Source organism: Planococcus citri, chromosome 5 (assembly GCF_950023065.1).
Source record: "Planococcus citri chromosome 5, ihPlaCitr1.1, whole genome shotgun sequence".
NCBI lineage: Eukaryota > Metazoa > Arthropoda > Insecta > Hemiptera > Pseudococcidae > Planococcus > Planococcus citri.
The window spans coordinates 26,807,251-26,826,134 of record NC_088681.1 but is presented as its reverse complement, the minus strand read 5'-3'; the positions used below and the strand labels follow the sequence as shown (position 1 = coordinate 26,826,134).

Genomic DNA, 18,884 nt, shown 5'->3' with positions numbered 1-18,884 from the left:
CTTCTTCGGTTATCTTTTAAAGGTTTTGACCATCGACCATAACCTTTATGTCTTGGACATGCTGCTGATAAGATAGTAAATTCGGAAGTAGTCGAATCGCAATTCATATATATATAATGAATTTCTTGGATGGTTATATGTCAAATATTTCGCAGTAGTCGAATTACATACAATTCGGGTCTATAGTACCAACGACAATGGTTAAATTAAGTTTCGCTTTGGTTTTGGTGTATGTTTCAGTGTCGAGTCAACAGGCGGTAAGAAAAGTCTAGTATCATGACGTGATTTTTTTCTGCTAGTTCATAGTATAAGTTAGAAATACGTTACCTATGGTATTAGGTTTGCAAAAATTATTGCAGATGTGATGTTCAAAGTCCATAAAACCAGTTAAAATGTTGTTAATATTTTGAATTCAGATAATTGTAAATCTAAGTCAATAAGGACTTAAATCTGACTCTGAAATATTTTCGTAATTTTTTCATATTCTCGAAAATTTGGCCTACTCTTCTATTGATACCTATACTAGCAGTTATTTTTTGTACCATTTATTCATTCGTTCATCTATTTTAAACAGTAATGGGTTTGTAATAATAATTGAAGCCATCTTGTTTTCTTATAGTTCAACCCTGTAATCGAAGTCCCAGTCGACAAAGGATTAACAGAGTACATATCATGGTGGGAAAGTATTTTTGGAGTTTCAAACACCGAAGAACCAGAACCAGCTCCAACACCAATTGATCCAAAAACGTGTCCAGCTTGTGGTAAGTACATAGAATAAAGAAGAAAAAATAATGTTTATCAATTGAAAAAAAAAAAAAAATTGAAATACCCACGAACTCTATATTTTTGGGATTTTAATTTGTATAAAAATAGAAGACATTTTAATTTTCAAAAATCATTATGATTTTGAACTGGCGGATTTTTTTCAAAAAGTTGTAAAAATGTAAATTTGAAAGTTTATTTTAGATGGCTGAATTTTTCAATTCTCAAAAATCTTGAATGCCAACTTTTAGAATCATCGTAAAATAATTTTTAAGAAAACCAAAATGCTCAAAAAATTAACAATGTATAATTTGGCAAAACCAAATTCATATAAAATTTTCAAAATAAGCTAGCTCAAATTGATATACCTAGTGGATTTGTTTACACATTCGAATATTTTTCAATTAATTTCGTAATCACAAAATTTAAAGCTTCTGCTGAAGATTTTTCAAAAATGGTGTTCTGCTGATGAAATATATTTTTAAAAATGTAAAATGTAAATTCTATTCTACAGCCGAAAAAAAAACAGATAAACAGAACAACTGTATTTTGTCTCTTTTAACAAAAACAAATCAAAAAGTAGACAAATTAATTTAAAATTTACTTAAGTAACAAAAAAAATATAATTTCAAAATTTTTTCGGTATTCAGTAGAAATAGAGATGTGCACTTTTCAGAAAAGTAATTTTAGTGAAATGAAAAGTGAAAAGTTCATTGAAAAGTGTGAAAAGTAAATCGTGTGAGTCTCATTTTAAAGCTCTCTGAAAAAGCTTCAAATTGATGCATTTTTTGCCTATCTAAAACACACAAAAAACAAAACTATATTTTTTCACCTACTTGATCGAAAAGTGGTACTTTTGAGCCTTTCTAGAGCCTCTAAAATTTTGGGGTTTTTCTGTTTTGAAAAAAATGTTGTGAAAAATATCAAAATGCAATTGCGAAGGTGGAGGAGTGCAGAGAGTGAAACTTGATATTTGACTTCATTAATGGGGTCAGTGTTCTCTGATGAGTAAACTGATTGGTCACTCGCTTTTTTTTCAGTGAAAACTGAAAAGTGAAATGAAAAGTAGGAACCTTCCTTTTCAACTTTTCATTGGAAGAAAAGTACTTTTCACTTTTCACTTTTCAGACTGCACATCTCCAAGTATAGAAATGTCAAAAAATTAATATTTTTCTAAAAATTGAAATAAATTTACAAAATAGAAAATTTCTCTTGAGCTTTAGATTTAAGATTCCTAGAAATTTCAAAGAAATTGAATTTGTAGTTTGGAAAGTGTAAAAGTTTTAAATTTCAAAATTATTATTTTTTTCAATTGTATTGGAGGTGTTTTGATGTTTTATTGCTAAAAAAAAAGCACTCAGCAACTAAAAAAAAAATTGAAAAATTAATCAGAAAACTTTTCTGTTTGGACAGATTATTTTTCTATCACTTTGACAGAAATTCATCATAAAATAAAAACGATAATTGGGAGCAATTGATTTTTTTTTCAATTCTAGTTTCAACTGTTTGCTGGAGCAATGATTTTTTTCTCCAACTTCATACCATAATTTTATGATTTGAACGATTTATAGGAAACTGTCTCAAATTTAAGCCTCAATACAACCCCCTCGTCCCCCTCCTCCAAAAAAATACCCACTTAAAATTTGGCAATGAAACGGGTCTCTCCTTTCTCCTCCCCCTCCCCTCCTTCACGAAGACATGTTCTTTAGTTTTTTCAGGCTCGAATAAACATTTGATCAAATTCAATATTCGGATCAAAAACATCGATTGTATAAAAATATACCCATCTTGGGTCACAATCTACGTTTTTGTAAAATATATGTATAATCAATCCATTCGAACAAAAAACTAATTAGCACTTATTTTATTCTTCACTTTGACAACATTGATCATTTAGTACTCGTACATACGTCGAACAGCGTGATATTTTTCGCGCCATAACAACCAAGGTTAATTTACATGCTGGAACGTGTACAATATAGTAAACCGATTGATTATGTTTATTAGAATGCGGCGGAGTGAGACAAACGAGAATCGTAGGAGGTAGCACGGTCAAATATGTCAATCAATACCCGTGGATAGCTCAACTCCACTACAAAGGAAAGTTCTATTGCGGCGGTAGCCTGATAAATTCGAAATATATCCTAACAGCGGCTCATTGTGTTCATCAGTAAGATAGAGAACGACTAATTTTCTATACATAATGTATCCGCAGATACATCGAATACAATACGATAACTCTTACAAAATCCTACAATCTATTTATGCGCAGCTTTGACAAGAAACACATCACTGTTCGGTTATTGGAACATGACAGAAGTGTCGATACCGAAAGCAAACACATTACGAGAAAAGTCGAACGAATCGTCAAACATAAAAATTACAATTCTGGAACTTTCAATAACGACATCGCCCTTATTAAAATGGATCAAGATGTGAAATTGGGCAAAAGCGCCGATTACCCTAGTCCTGTTTGTTTACCAACTGAAGGTATGTGAAATTGTGAATGTACATTTTCAAAGCACGATTGATTTCATTTTGTATTAGGATGGGAAATTAATGTAAATGTTTTTGTTCAAGTAGGAAAATCATTCTCTGGTATGGATGGAATTGTGGTTGGTTGGGGTGCTACTAAAGCTGGTGGTTCGTCTTCGCAAGTTTTACAAGAAGTTTCTGTACCGATTATTACTAACGATGAGTGCAAAAAGACTGGTTATGGTGAGAAACGAATTACACCAAATATGATGTGTGCTGGACACGCTGAAGGAGGAAAAGATTCTTGCCAAGTGAGTTTAAGATTTTTTTTTTTAAGGAAAAATCATTTCTGGTACCTATTTTATTATGCTCATAATTCACCTTTCTTTTAAAAAACAGGGAGACAGTGGTGGACCTCTGAAAATAGCCAACAGCTCGTCTTACTATGTTGTCGGTTCGTATATTTGAAATCTAGATTAGAAAAAATTAATTTCAATTTTATTAAACACATAATAATATTGAATTTTATTACAGGAGTTGTATCATGGGGAGAAGGATGTGCTGAAAAGAATTACCCCGGAGTATACACCAGAGTCAATCGTTACCTCAACTGGCTCAACAACAATACAGCTGATGCTTGCCCATGCCCTTATAAACCCAGCAGCTACGAATAAATAATTATTTGCAATGCACTAGAGACTACAAATTAATTTATTTACTTATTTATTCGTTCTCTGATCTCATTATGTTATTAAGTATTTATTGTACAAATCACTACTTTGAAAAATGCACTAAGTAATTAAATATTACATTATAAATGGACTTGTTCTTTTAATACTGATCCTTTGGTATAAGACGAGGTAGCAAAATCGTTAAATAATGAATCAATTTTCGTAACTATTCTGCTTTGGCATCTTTATCCTCTTTACAAGTGATCCAAAATGTTTCCATTTCACCTTTCCCCTAATTAAAAAATATGCAAATGATAAATTCAGTGCTGAACATTTCGATTCAACTTTTCTAAAAAATGAACGAAAATTCACCTTGACTGGGATCAATCCACGAGATTCGGTGATATATTTATCATCAGGAAGTAAATTTCTGGTAGCTTCAGATACGTGAATTTTTCCAGGCTAAAATGCATCGTATCGGGTCAAAACAATCGATTATTTCTTTAATGCATAAAAAAACATTAAAAATGGCGATATATTTACCATGCTAGTAGTTTGCATTCGAGCAGCTGTATTGACTGTATCACCAAATAAACAATATCTAGGTACTTTGAGACCCACAACACCAGCAGCGACTGGCCCAGAATGAATTCCTGAAGGAAAATTAGAAAGTGGTTTAAAACTAACGCAATATTTCTCTAAAAGAAAAAATATTAAAATTCGAGTAGTTAATGAATGTTTTGAGTTCAAATTCAACAAAAACTTACAATTTTTTTCAAGATCACATTTCATAGCATTTCAATAAATAGATATCAAAACATCAACTTTTTAAACGTTTTTGTCAACTTTCAGCAATTTATTTTCAATTTATTCACCTATGGAATTTTTGGTGTATTTTAAGAACTTTGGTTTCAATTTTTGTGAATTAGAAGCGAAGTACACTTTTATTCCACTACTACACTAATACTTAATTAAATTGTGATTTTTCTCAATTTTTTGTGGGGGGGAGGGGGAGAGATTGATTACGACAAAAATTTTGGATGAGGTTCTGTACAAAATCACCTGTTTTAACCCAAGATTTCTATTGAAAACTAAACCTTTTTCTATTTTTAATAAACATTTCTTTCTCAAATAAACAATTTATTTCTGAAATCAATTTCTGAGTGAAATCAGGTAGGTAATTTTCATTGTATTTTGTGAGAAAAATGCTGAGGTTCCAGGTCTCAGTGAGTGTTTTCAAGGTTTTTTTCCCACCTTTTTTCACTTTTTTGGATGCTGGAGATGTACCTACTTCATTCATTTTCAATTCAAATATGATTGGTAAAATTTAAAAGACTATTGAAAAAGTATCAAAAATATATTTTTTTTAATTTTGAAGTCATGAACCTTGATTTTTGATAAGAATAGGGGGTCTAAAATTTTCGATACGTTAATTCAAGTCCAATTAAACACCACTGAGACTTCTACTTGAGATAACATGCAAAAACGATCCACTCCATTCTAGTACAAGTTACCAAAAAAGATAATTTTTTCCATTGTTTTTCGGAGATTTGTCACTAAAATTGGAGGGACGAAGGACTGAGCCCTTCCCCCTACTCACACCCCCAAAAAACTAGATCAACTTTTAGCCAATAAAGTACCTACTTACTTACAGTTAGTGTTTTTTTAGCACCTAGCATTAAAAAAGAACCTTTGGCGGAAAAAAAATATTATTCGAGGACAACTCAATATTTTAGAGCGAATTGAGATTCGATAGATGGTCTTGTAAACATTGAAAATAATAGGTTCATTACGGAGAATTATTGATTTTTAGGAATTATTTGCAGTAGGAACTTTCCCCGTTAATTTCATCTCAATCAGTAAAATTGTGATGGGAATAAAACTTTTAGCAAGTAGATAGCGAGCCTGGCTAAAAATGATTACCGAATGACATCAACAATACGTAAGGAAATTTCAAATTTCTTTGTCATTTTTTAACCTCCCCAATGTGAGTTCAAGCAATTTGGGTGGAGGGGGGGAGGGTTTCAAGTGGTCTTCTGAAGTTTTATGATCATTAGAAAAACTCAAAATTGCCTGGTTTAGGGGTTCTCAATTTTTCAGAATGAAAAATGCTTCTTTAAAAAATTTATGATGATTTTGTGATAATAAACTACTGTTATTTACCTAAAATTACCCCTTATTTACCAAAATTATCTGTAATTTACCAAAAAAATTACCAGTAATTCTAATTCACCCAAAAATAACCAGTATTTTACCAAAAATTACCAGTAATTCACCAAAAAATTACCAGTAATCTAACAAAAAAATTACCAGTAATTTACCAAATATAACCAGTAACTAACAAAGAAATACCTTTAAGTAATTTACGAAAAAAAATCACAAATTCCAAGTAAATTAGAAAATTGAAAAAGTTGTTGAAAAATTGTCAAAATTTACACACTTTGTCGAGATCTCGTCTGTGAGAAGGAGAGGGTTGGGGGAGATGGGTTGGACATTTACCTAACAATTTCAAATCATTCCCACGGTTTTTTGAGGTCATTTGGTCACGATTTTTTGCTAAAGCTCCATCAAATTTTTAAAAAGTTGAAAAACCACCCACCCCCCTCCCCCTGGTGGTAAACTTAGTTGTAATAAAATTCAATTCAAATTGAATTTTTTTTTAAAATTTATTTTGAGAATCCAATATTGTTTTATAGCGAGAAAATATGGCAAAGAGCCAGAGTTCAAAATTGAGCCATGAATCTAAAAATCACGTTGAAAAATTTAAATTCCTTTAAGAGAAATAATGCTGAAAAAATTCTCTCAATCCAAATTCGACTATGATCAAAATTCGATTAATCAAACCTCAAAAAATCGATTTACTTGAGACCAAAATATTGAAAAAAAAACATGAAATGAAATGAATAATTTCATCGACTACCTATCTCACTCAGCCCGTCTTAGATACATCACCCCCTCCCTCCCACCAGATTTTATCATCATCTTCACACATTTTCCCATTTTGCCCGAAAAATTTTAATAAATATTCGATTAAACGTTTTTTTAAAAGGGGAAGGATCGAAGTGCTAAAATTGAACATTCCCCTCCCCTCTTTCCAATAAAATCAGAAAAAACTCACCTATTCTAATTTCTATGGTAACTGCCGATGGTACTTTCAAATTATGAACCTCTTGTATAAAACAAATACTCAAATCGACAACATTTTGAGCATGATGTTCGGTGTATTCGGGTGCTCCGCTGACAGCCATATACACGTCACCGACAGTTTCGACCTTTGTAACGTCAACAATGTGTAATGAAGCTTGTAAATTCAATTTATATTCTGGTGTTTTATCTTTTTATTGGATCGCACTTACTTTGTACACATCAAAGCGGTCGGTAAGAGTATCGAAACAGGTGAACACAGCGTTCATACAATTTATTACGTCCATTACGCCCTGCATTGTGCTAGTTGATCCTAATTCAACCACTTCGCAAAACATTACCGAAACCATCTCACAATTCTAAAATAAGATGGTACAGTGAAGATTACCTAGTGTTAATTTAATGAGACAATAGAATAGGTATAGTGATGTACATAGGTGGGAACTTACAGTACACGTATTCAAATAGGATTTTTCGTTCTGTAGTAAATGCGCTATTGATTTAGGTATCATCGAGTATAGCAAGTCATCACCTTGTTTTTTCCACCAATCGAGTAGTTCGTGATTTTTTTCCAGTTCTTGAGATCTTTGTTCTGCTCGCTCGCACATCAGTTCTAATCTGAAGAATAAATAGTACGTATTGATGAATATGAAATATAAATTTTTAAATCATCACATTTTCGTAGAAAAAACAACAATTTTTGAAATTTTTCAAGTTAGTAATTGAGAAATTAATTTAAATTAGAAATTTTTGACAAGGATTTTTTGATGTGTTCTTTCAAAAATTTCTAGTCATTAGAACAAAAAATCAATGATAAATACCAAATTACCAGCAATGCTTTATTGTTTCTATACCATTTGCATTTTAATTAATTTTAAAGTATTAAAATTCCATTCAAGATTTCAATAAACGACCCCTTCCACCATATTCATAGGCATCTATAATGACTTTAGTTAGAATTTCGACACTCACTTGGAACAGTGTTGCCATCCAGCTAAAACTAATTCCCTACTTAGACCATGTAAATTGAAATCATTCAGATACAGACCAGCGTATTGTAATTCGTCAACATTGTTTACTCTGCAAAATAATCGCTATCGTTATTTGGAATGATTATAACGTGACATGTTTCAATAATGTTGCTAAATTAATTCTACAGGTGAAAATTATGGATGGAAAATTACTCACACAGGACTACATAGAAATACAATTATCTCGGTATCCGGTACGTACAGAAGTTGACCCTTGAGGAGAATACTTTTCGTACCGTGGCTTACTCTACGATCTAAAGAAGCTGTAATTTCAGATGGTTTGATGACCACTCCACGACCAATTTTTTCGACATTTTTTTTAGGCGGTGGAGCAGTTATACGACCCATCATGTTACGTAGGACTTCTATTTCAAATGTAATACAAGTTAGGAACTTGATCTGTAAAATTCATCAGCAGGTAAGTACATATTAAAAAAACAAAACTTGTAGGATTCAAGATGGAAGAAATTATAATTTCAATTATAATTAATGATGCATAAATTTTGAAAACTCACGTTATTCCATGTAAAAGGAATACCTTTGGGTCTTCTCAATCTAAAACATTCGGAAAATGGTTTGCCTATCAGTGTTTTGGATCCATAGACTTGGTATAATTTTTCTCCTATTCCTGTTATGATGAGATCTTTATTGGCCATAAAACCGAATGGAAATAATTTCAGAAGAACGCTGCATGGGACTGGATCTAGTTTTCGGTTTATTGTTTGCGAATTGATTCGTGTAGCTAGGTACTGCCGGTTATCGAAATCTAAACGAAATCTAACTATGATTTTTTGAGGCGATGATTCGACGTGACCTTCTTCGAGCACGGTGATTTTAATCAAGGTGTTGTACAGTTCTTCTGCTATCTGGGTAACTTGGCCTGGAATTGGAAATATCTTGGGATAAATTTTATCCATCTCAGGAAACTATTTTTTCTCGTTCTGAGCACGTTTGACACCATTTTTAGCAGCTATAAAGTTCCAAAACTTCTACATTTTATAGTCAATTTTTTTCACGGAGATTTTTGCACATTTTCAACTCCAAATCTGAGATTAAAAATCTTTTTTTGAAGTAAAAAGCCTCACTAAAATGGGATTGAATCTCTCGATCACTCAGGCATTGATTTCATTCATCTCACAAGGGAACCTCTTGATTTTCAGCAGCTCAAGTTCATTTTTCGATTTTTGGCGAATATTTGAAAATTCAAAATTGACTGTTTTTGGCGATTAGTACGTACTTGATCAATAAAAATGGTCAAAATAAGTCCCAAAACTAATATTAATCACCCAAATCAAAATTTCACCATTTCCAGCCATTCTAGAGCCTCCAGCGCGATTTTTCAATTTCCCCAGAATTTTAAATTTGCTCCAGAAGGCGTGAATATGAAGTTAGGCAGCTAAGAATCGAGTTGTATATTACACTCGACCTGTTTAACGAGTTTATCCACATTTGAGCCGATTTTGGGAGTGACACCTAAAAAGTGGCTTTTTGACCAGCTTTTTTCAAAATTAAAAAATCCAAAAAATCAACAGTTTCTCGTTTGTGTGGAAATTTTTGAAATTCACGCGAATTGCTGTTTGTCCAAAACCAACCCCCCCCCCAATCAAAATTTCACTATTTCCAGCCATTCTGGAGCCTCCAGCGCGATTTTTCATTTTCTCCAGAATTTCGAATTTGCTCCAGAAAGCGTGAATATGCAGTTGGGCAGCTAAAAATCGAGTTGTGTATTATACTCGACCTGTTTAACGAGTTTATCTACATTTGAGCCGATTTTGGGTGTGACACCTCAAAAGTGGTTTTTTGACCAGATTTTTTCAAAATTAAAAAATCCAAAAAATCAAAAGATAACCGTTTGTGAGGAAATTTTTGAAATTTGCGCGAATCGCTGTATTTCTTCAAGAACTAACCCTCGGAGTGCAAATTCTACCATTTCCAGCCGTTTAGGAGCGAGAGTGACACCTCAACAAACCACTCTTCAGGTGTCACTCTCAAAATTGGCTCAAATGTGGATAAACTCGTTAAACAGGTCGAGTGTAATATACAACTCGATTTTTAGCTGCCCAACTTCATATTCACGCCTTCTGGAGCAAATTCAAAATTCTGGAGAAATTGAAAAATCGCGCTGGAGGCTCCAGAATGGCTGGAAATGATGAAATTTGGATTTGGGTGATTAATATTAGTTTTGGGACTTATTTTGACCATGTTTATTGATCAAGTACGTACTTTTTTTAAAAAAGCATAAATCGTCAAAAACAATCGAAAAATGAACTTGGGCAGCTGAAAATTTGGTTTTGGGAGTTTTAGACTATGCTCTTTCGAAAAATCGCGATCCCGTTCAAATCGGAGTGTGACACCTCAAGAGGTTCCCTTGTCAGATGACGTTCCCCTCGATGAGGAGAAATTTTTTTGGGACACTCTGCATGAAAATCAAAAACATTACCTATAGGTATTTCTAAAAAATATATTTCGTGATTTTTAGGACACCGTGTACATTGATGTAAATTTTTCGACTCCCATGTGGAAATCACAATTATAAAATAGTGAAATTCCAAACTGAACCAAGTTCCACGACGAAATTACAAAACTTTGAAATTAATGAAAGTACATAAGGAAAACTAATTTGATATGAAAAGTACCTATGCTAAACTTTCTCACAAAATTACTTTTAAAGAAGAATTATTTAAACGGCCAAAAATGTAGTCTTTTAATGACAAGAGACAAATAAACAGAAAATTATGGGTATTTTTCGAGTGTATGTGTCTCATGTTTTATTTTCAAAATGACCTTCGGTAGAGCCTCAACTTTTAAAGATGAGAGATTTTGTTTCAAAACTTTTTTTCATTTCTAATATGAATTTCATTTCTGCACAAATTTAAATTAGTTGGTAGGTGTATTAATGTACGTAGTTAGATTTGTTGAGTGAAGATCAAGATTTAATAGGTACCTACCAGATATTAAAAAAATTGATTTATAATCCCAAATTCCCCACACTTACAAAAAAAAGAGCCAATCGAAAACCTAGTAGTCCATATTTTTACAAAATACTGTTCTCAAAGATGTCAAACGTGCAAACACATTTCCCAACAAACCTGTAAAATAATGAGTGAATCCTTTTCTTGTACTCCTATACACCAATTCGGCTCCATTTTCGTCAAAATTCGTAATATACATAGAAGGACTCTTCATTTTGGGATACGAGAATCTCATTTGCAGATGTAAATTATCGACATTTTTTAAAAAATCCAAAAAATGCCTACCGGTAGCACGGATAGGTTCATCGTAACTGTAACTCAAATCATACAGACAAATAGCCCACTAAAAAAATTTTTATTCATTCGAACCACAATCATTGACTGTAAAAACAATGTCGATGTGTGTATTATGTGATTCGTTGAATGTATTTCATACTTATTGAATTATTAATTTCTTAGGTCAATATTAATTTCTATTCTACGCGATAAGCATCATAAACGCATTCGAGTTACTCGTACTACGCATGCAAAGTCTTTATAATCAACATTAGGTAGGCCTAGTAATTGCAGATAGGTATAAGACTACGTTGGGTTAGAAAGGGGTTTCGCATTAATTATAAATAATTACCCAAAATTAGACAGGTATCGAACGAAACATTGCCCGAAGTAGAACATAAAATCATCTGCTGTCGAATTATTATTTATTATTTTGGCGCAATTGGCAGCTAAGCTAGGCATCAGTTCGTCGGGATACATTTGATGAGTATTGAATACCACATATTTACATCCAGTTTCTTTTAATACACTGTTCCATATTTTCTCTCCATATTTCATCTGTATGAAGATATCAAATGAATTAAAAATTATTTTGGAAATATAGGTAGGTAGGTATTTTAAATTAAAATATATCAACAGAGAACTTGAAAGAAAAATCGTTCAAAATTTTGAAATGGGCCTGACTAGAAATTTTACGTGATTTTACGTTTAAAAATAATTAAAATCTGCCGAAATATTATTTTTGGCTCTGCTTCAATTCAGACTACATTATTTAAATACAAAACTGCCTATATAATTACGACCAATATTAAGCAACGAGTAATTATCTCACTAATTATATTCAATATTAGAAATTAAAGTGCATTAGCAATATTACAACAATGTATAAATTTTTCTAACCTGAATGAAATATTGAACACTTTCCAATAACATGCCATACATTATGATTCAGGTACTCAGACTCACTCTCAACACATCACAAATTTCAATTACTCAAAAAAAAAAAAAAGTAAAAGTATTATAACCGTACTAGGATTTCAGAATTTAATAGATAAAAAGCGAAACAAGACACGACGACATAGTAGCAGTTTGCAAAATATTACTAAGAGGATGACAGGGACTGGAAGAAATCACTGCTAGTTGCTTGCAACCTTCGTTCGTATTTTTATGTGTTTATTAAATCCTCAACCTAGTTATAAACGTTTGTCACCTATATCTGTTTAAAATTCTAAAAATGTACTATTTTATTAGGCAAGCGAGAGAAATTAATTCTTTTCATACGTAAAATTTAGCTATAATGTATTTTATTTCCATCTTTGTGAAAATTCGTCTGCTAGTGCGAATGGTTTCCGGTGGTTAAAGGGGTGTTTTTTATGACGAACATGCGCTAAAATCGATTTCACTTTTATATCGTTTATATTACGAGTATATTGTTGTTTTTTTTTGGACAAATTTAATTTTACGATGGTGTGGTTTTTTCAATTGCCTAATTAGTTTATCGTTGACTAGGTAGTAGGTAGTATAAAGAAGGGTGTTGCGCGTGGAATAGTATGAGGATGAGAGGGAGGGAGGAAGTTCAAAATATTTTTCATTGTAATATAAATTGATGGGTAAATATCCGCGATGTAAGTAATAGGTATCATATTGCCTTACCTACTTACTCGATTAATTTTTCAAAACTTGAGAGCATTCAATCGTTGTTTAGGTATTTTGACCATGTTGAACATTCATTCCATGTTCAGAATTTAATGAACTTATGACGAAATCTATGCATTTATTATTGAATTACCCATCAAATCAATGTGTATGGCATTAATAAAAATCTAAATGAATTCTGTAATTTGAAGGAAGATTGATTGTCACTAATACATACACACATTTATTTTGAATTGATAACTATTCTTAAAATAATTGTTTGACAGAAAATTTTATACCTAGAAGTAGGTGGTAACGTCGATTTTTTTCAGAAAAAAATTGAATAAAAAATTGAGAGGTTTTCCCTCGCAATTGGTAAATTGATAAAAAGTATAACTTCGAATCAAGGTTTGTTTTATGGTTACCTAGGTACATTCTAATATAATTAAAAAAACAAGACAGATTCGACTTAATCATAACAACAACAAAAAAAAAAAAAAAAAAAAAAAACGAACACCAGAAAATAAGTACCAAAAAAATAAAAAAATAGAACTCTTTTTCAATAACGTAATTTCAGAAAAATAATTCATCACTGAGCATTTACTTCAACACCAAACACTTCTCCGATAGCCACCACATCATTCGTACCCGAAATCGTGATTTTTTGGGGCAAATAAGGTAAATCAGTCCACTCATCCGAACACAAATCACATATTTCATTTGAAGCCATAGCTCCACCGTTTTCCACCACATACAAAGAGTCCTTGTAATGAAAAATGCAAACTTCCGGACGACGATCCTTCATTTTCTTCAAATCAAAAAAGAACTCTTCATTGAGGTCTAAAATCTGAAACGTGTTTTCAATACCTGCGTCACGAGAACAATCAAATACCGCAACTTTAGAACCGAATACGTAAAGAGATGAATTTTTGCGTGAACTCGGTGATAGTTTCATTAACTGTTCAATTTTCAATGTTTCGCTATTAATTGAGAATATATAGTCCCTGGATATTGTATCAGTACTTTTCGTCGCAATTATGTAAAAAGCACCGTCTGAGAAAGTACATGCCGAAACTTGACAATACATACTCCTATTATCACTTTTCTTCACGATATTTTTCCAAGTATTAAACTCGCAGTTGTAAAGCCAAGCCGAGAAGTACGTACTTTTCTCCATAAGATATATCGATGTTCCATTAGCTGCCATTTCAAAATCAGCAATGAAAAGTTCCGGCGTAGGAAGTGAAAATCTGGCATTATTTTCGTCGTAATATGAAAAAACATTTCTGTCTCCCATATGATTGAAATATTCAAAGCAATACAGTTTCGTTCCAACTTTACAAACTTTTCTTCGATACGAATTTGTCGGATAGAACGAGGATAAAACGTATTTATTCAAACCAACGTTCGTTTTCAGAACACTCCATCCACGTTCTCCAGTTTTTACATCAATAGCATTTAGATAAAAGTTCAAGAGTAAATCCGAATTATTACGATGTAATTTTACATTATCTTCAACATCATTGTCATTTATAGGATTCTCGTCGCAGGTAACCAAAAGCTGAGACATCACCGATGAGTTCAATGAGAAGGTGGTTTTCAAATTTGTAGCATCTAGAAGCATTTGAATGTCTTTACGCTTGGGATTATTCTTTTTACTCCATTTCATTATTAGTAAAGTTATCGATTCTTCTTCGTGTTTAGAGAAATCAACTTTTCTTAAAATGTTTTCAAAAACATTGACTGAAATTTTTTCAAAAGAATCAGTTTTACTATATTCGACAATGTTGTCGGCTACAGACGAGATACACGTCGAGTATAATTCATCTTTATGAATTTTTTGGGCAAATACGCAGGTGTCAACCAAGTAGTGGATTTTAGGATTATCCATAATGTAAGACACACATGCGTTTTCTATAATTTTCAGTTGCAATAAGCGACTAGCTTTCAAGATGAAATAAGCATTGCTCGGCTGAAAGTGGATACTAGCTGTATACATGGCGTTCAGGATCTCTTGGAATGTTTCTGTTTCAATACCTTTCAATTAGAGCCCTGCGCCGACGACGAAATGATCAGCGGCGGCTATGGTGAGCGCAGCGTTGTGGCTGGCGGCGTAGCCGATTCCAGCCGACGTTTTCGGCGGCGGCATAAATTTTACTCGGCTGTGGCTCAGCCGGCTACAAAGGTTGAAATTTTGAGGTAATTTTCCGTAAATCATAAAATTACCTCAAAATACAAATTTTTTGCGAAAATTATTCAGCTTCTCAAATAAGCATTTAGCATTCTTTTCAAAGCTGAGAAGAGAAATCAATCTAGGTAGTGTGTGGCAAAATTGAAAAATTTAGCCACTTGAAAAAATCCAAAATATGGGGAAAATTTCCCTGAAATTTGCCATTTGAGTGATTTAAATCGGCTCAGCCGAGCAAGGCGGCTTCAAAAATTTTTAAAGCGGCGGCGGCGGCTCAAAAAATGTGTGAAAAATTGGTGGCGGCGGCGGCGCGGCGCGGCGGCGCAGGGCTCTACTTTCAATAGAATAGTTTTGGAATTAGAATTACTTTCTTTAAAATTTCCATTGACCATAGCTCTGAAGTAGGGAGATGCGGCAGCCAAAACTAACCGGTGACATGGCATGATAGTACCATTGACGCTGAGACGTACATCACACAACGAATTTTCTAATCTTAGTTCGTTCATTTGTTGAAAGGATTTCTTCTCAAATTGGTCCAAATTCACAGTTTTGACGGCGTCTGGAATTGTGCACAATATAAAGTATATTAACACAAACAGCAATTTTATTCATTTATTCTTATCGATTGAGGATAGGAGCCTTACCAAGCATTTTATTTTTTTTGTATAATTCAGTATCACTATTCAGTATTCAGTATTCACTATTAAAACCAAAATTAAAATTAAATTTGAAATAAAATCGTCTCTTCTCCAATTCTTTGCTTATCAGTTCATTTCATTTTCGTGCAAAAATAGTGCAAACAATAACAATGGCAAAACTAGACAAAACAAAAAAAAATTTTGCAAAAAAAATTCGCGAACCAGTTGCGATAACGATCCAACACGTTACTGCGCGTGCGCTGCGGAGCAAATTCATTTTTTAACGATGGCGGAGTCGGAGCCGAACGCGACAGTTTCATGCTGTAGACGACTCCATGTTCTAGATTTCGTAAACAAACGTAAAACAAAGATAAAATTATCATTATTTTTGTTTCGGTGGTTTTTTAAAAAAGTGTAAAACCCGGAAAATTTTCGCACCCTAAATGAATATAATTCTGCATTTAGTACACTTTAAGTAATGTTATATTAATCAGTAATTAGTGTATAACACGTAGGTTGAAATCGTTCTCATTCCTTGGCTGTAATCTAATCAAGTAATCGTGTCATCGTTCACTGAATCTGTATCCACCGAATTTATGTAAAAGTTCGTACAACTGATCAAATCTAGTAAAATTGAATAAGACTACGGCAGCGGAACATAACTCGACTTAATTTGCTGTAATCCATTGCGGTCATTTAACCATGGATGAGCAGTACTGCTTAAAGTGGGGCAGTCACACCGAAGCTATCACAGACATCGCTTACAAATTCCTAGAACACGAGTCTCTGGTCGATGTTACTCTTGTATGCCAAGAATTCAATCAGACGCATTTTTTCAAAGCTCATCAAATAATTCTGTCAGCATGTAGTCCGTATTTCGAATCATTATTTTTAAATAACACTCATCCTCATCCAATTGTATTCTTGACCGATATAAAAAAGAAAGAATTGGAAACAATATTGATGTTCATGTATCGAGGCGAAGTGAACGTGGAACATGATAGAATTAAGAGTATCCTGAATACTGCCAAGTCCCTTATGGTTCGAGGTCTGTGCGATAACGTTTGTGAAACCGATCGCGATCCTTCGAGTCAATCTCAAGAAATGAAACGAAGCCAGAATACCGAACATTTTTCACCTAAGAGAAGGAAGTACGAAGAAAATGGTAGAATGAGTGAGAACTTCGATGAAGAATACGAAGACGATTACGAAGCGAAATATCCTAGGGTGCCTTTTTCTTTATTATCTGTATTATTCTCACGATTTTTTCATTCAGCTTCGTATTGATTCATTATGCATTAAATGTTACAGTGTGGTTCGCCATCGGCTTGTTACGATTCACCTGTGATTAGAAAAATAGAAGCAATAGATTGCACAGATCGTATAAATAGCAGTAAAGATGATCCGATGGATTACTCTATGGAGACTTTTTGCAGAAATGAATCGGTCAATCGGTATCATAATGTAAGCGTATTAACCTTCAGTATCCAATTACGTGCGTACAAATTGTTCATAAAAGAGCACGAAACTGATCACAATGAGTGTGTTTTCATTTCAGAACTCACGAGTCTACGAAGATGATAAATCCAACCCTCATCGTTCATACAGCGCATCCCCTGATACTGAATACTCGGCACAGAAATCTAATAATTACTCGTCTAACGAACACATTAACGCTGAAAACGAAAAAGTCATCATTCGAAGAGTAAATTCTTCCTTGTCGGTAAACTGTCGAAATTCATCCAGCCAAGAAATCTCGGTTATTCAAGCCAACTCTAGTAATTCTGAGAACACCGTACAAATTCCTTATACAAATGTGATACCACCCCAATTCATAGGACCTAAGAGAGTAGGCCATTTTCAATCCAAATGGATGGAATTGTTCAGCTGGTTGCAATACGATAAAGAATCGAAGAAAATGTACTGTAAATTTTGTCGCAAATGGGGTGACATTATACCTAATATTCGTCGAACGTCTTTCGTAGATGGCAGTTGTAATTTCAGATTCGAAATAGTTAAACATCACGATTGCAGTAAATCGCATCAAATATGCGTTCATAAAGATGAAACTAACGAAACAGAGTACAAATTTTAATTCCGAAAGTTGCACTTTTTTCTTTACTTTTGTTAACGAGTGTTGTTTTTCGTTCGCATATCACTTTTGTAGAATTCAATTCGCATTTAGAATGTGTGCCATTATTATTATGATCGAGTCTTCGAGATAGAATGATAGAAGTACGATATTATACTTATTGGTTTAAGTACTTTAAATTTACCCAAAATTGTTACCTAGTTCCCCGAATCACTTCGGTGAATATTGTTTTCTGCGCATTTTTGCAAAATGCATGATTTTTTCTGAGAAGTAAAATTTAGTTGTGAAACCTACCGTTTAAATTTAGGTACTTTGTTTTTAAATTTTTACATTGAGTTCCTTTAATTTATACATCACGTTAGATTACAATTACAACACCTTTATTTTCACGAAATTTGTTAATTAATCCCCAGATAGTAAAAGTGCTGTTAGTTCATTTAACGAAGTCGTAGTTGAATTTTATATTTATGAACTATATGTATGGGAGGAGGGAGGGGGTTGGACTTTTGCATAATTCTGAAAAATACTTTAATGTTTATATTCTTTCTCAATTTTCATTTATGGTTTTTCTTTTTATTTGTACTTATAGTTTAATGTGTGGTTATGAACGTTGAAGGCGGTGGCGTTTGAAAAGGTTTCCTGTCTGTGATAATTTTAACAGATTGTGATAAAGCAGTAATTTAATTTTCATTACGTTTTGTATTATAATTTTATTGTAATTTCTTTTTTTTCCAATTCGTAAAATCAAAAATAAATAATGCTTTCTGGATGATTCGTGTCGATTGATGTTTTCGTTAATTTTTTGCGTTCTTCTGAGTTCTGTTCGGATTTCTGAAAGCTAAAATTTCAACTCGCGGTTTATTTTATTTTGGAAGCCGTTCATTTGTCATTTTTTCATGTTTCATTTCATTTAGCGAATACACAAGGGGCACTTCGAAGTTCGCACATCGAATGATCCTTGATTTTTATATCATTATTAATTTCACTCATCTGCAGCAAT

At 32.9% G+C, this 18,884-nt stretch overlaps 3 protein-coding genes across 6 annotated transcripts; 2 read left to right on the top strand and 1 right to left on the bottom strand.

Moving 5' to 3' along the window:
- Positions 1 to 68: 68 nt before the first annotated feature.
- LOC135849243 (trypsin-1-like) lies at positions 69 to 4,059 on the top strand. Of its 2 annotated transcripts, none has more exons than XM_065369572.1 (7): positions 69 to 257; positions 620 to 761; positions 2,770 to 2,932; positions 3,035 to 3,252; positions 3,343 to 3,548; positions 3,637 to 3,691; positions 3,772 to 4,059. In XM_065369572.1, exons 1-7 carry the CDS (start codon positions 198 to 200, stop codon positions 3,909 to 3,911), a joined length of 984 nt encoding a protein of 327 aa, XP_065225644.1. In that variant the 5' UTR covers positions 69 to 197; the 3' UTR covers positions 3,912 to 4,059. The 2 variants fall into 2 exon arrangements, with proteins under 2 accessions (XP_065225644.1, XP_065225645.1); XM_065369573.1 differs by having other exon boundaries at positions 70 to 257; positions 3,346 to 3,548.
- On the bottom strand, positions 3,931 to 15,668 carry LOC135849240 (soluble guanylate cyclase 89Da-like). 3 transcript variants are annotated; one of them, XM_065369570.1, is made up of 12 exons: positions 15,522 to 15,668; positions 11,684 to 11,889; positions 11,173 to 11,372; positions 8,599 to 8,963; positions 8,241 to 8,482; positions 8,025 to 8,132; positions 7,502 to 7,670; positions 7,265 to 7,411; positions 7,027 to 7,180; positions 4,452 to 4,561; positions 4,281 to 4,370; positions 3,931 to 4,200 (listed from the first exon to the last, which is right to left on the bottom strand). In XM_065369570.1, exons 1-12 carry the CDS (start codon positions 15,537 to 15,539, stop codon positions 4,135 to 4,137), a joined length of 1,875 nt encoding a protein of 624 aa, XP_065225642.1. In that variant the 5' UTR covers positions 15,540 to 15,668; the 3' UTR covers positions 3,931 to 4,134. The 3 variants fall into 3 exon arrangements, with proteins under 3 accessions (XP_065225642.1, XP_065225640.1, XP_065225641.1); XM_065369568.1 differs by lacking the exon at positions 15,522 to 15,668 and adding an exon at positions 12,232 to 13,177; XM_065369569.1 differs by lacking the exon at positions 15,522 to 15,668 and adding an exon at positions 12,232 to 13,177 and having other exon boundaries at positions 11,173 to 11,366.
- Positions 15,669 to 16,114: 446 nt separating this feature from the next.
- On the top strand, positions 16,115 to 18,656 carry LOC135849242 (uncharacterized). The gene is made up of 3 exons (XM_065369571.1): positions 16,115 to 17,019; positions 17,104 to 17,256; positions 17,351 to 18,656. The coding sequence occupies exons 1-3, from the start codon at positions 16,495 to 16,497 to the stop codon at positions 17,885 to 17,887; spliced, it is 1,215 nt and encodes a 404-aa protein (XP_065225643.1). The 5' UTR covers positions 16,115 to 16,494; the 3' UTR covers positions 17,888 to 18,656.
- The last annotated feature ends 228 nt before the right edge of the window (positions 18,657 to 18,884 follow it).

Coding starts and splice junctions, on each gene's coding strand:
- LOC135849242 (XM_065369571.1), top strand. CDS start 16,495: ATGGATGAGCAGTACTGCTTAAAGTGGGGCAGTCACACCGAAGCTATC. Junction 17,020..17,103: donor ACGAAGCGAAATATCCTAGG/GTGCCTTTTTCT, acceptor TAAATGTTACAG/TGTGGTTCGCCATCGGCTTG. Junction 17,257..17,350: donor CGGTCAATCGGTATCATAAT/GTAAGCGTATTA, acceptor TTTTCATTTCAG/AACTCACGAGTCTACGAAGA.
- LOC135849240 (XM_065369568.1), bottom strand. CDS start 12,273: ATGTATGGCATGTTATTGGAAAGTGTTCAATATTTCATTCAG. Junction 7,671..8,024: donor GGATGGCAACACTGTTCCAA/GTGAGTGTCGAA, acceptor TTTATTCTTCAG/ATTAGAACTGATGTGCGAGC. Junction 7,412..7,501: donor CCTATTTGAATACGTGTACT/GTAAGTTCCCAC, acceptor ATCTTATTTTAG/AATTGTGAGATGGTTTCGGT.
- LOC135849243 (XM_065369572.1), top strand. CDS start 198: ATGGTTAAATTAAGTTTCGCTTTGGTTTTGGTGTATGTTTCAGTGTCG. Junction 762..2,769: donor AAAAACGTGTCCAGCTTGTG/GTAAGTACATAG, acceptor TATGTTTATTAG/AATGCGGCGGAGTGAGACAA. Junction 3,549..3,636: donor GAGGAAAAGATTCTTGCCAA/GTGAGTTTAAGA, acceptor TTTAAAAAACAG/GGAGACAGTGGTGGACCTCT.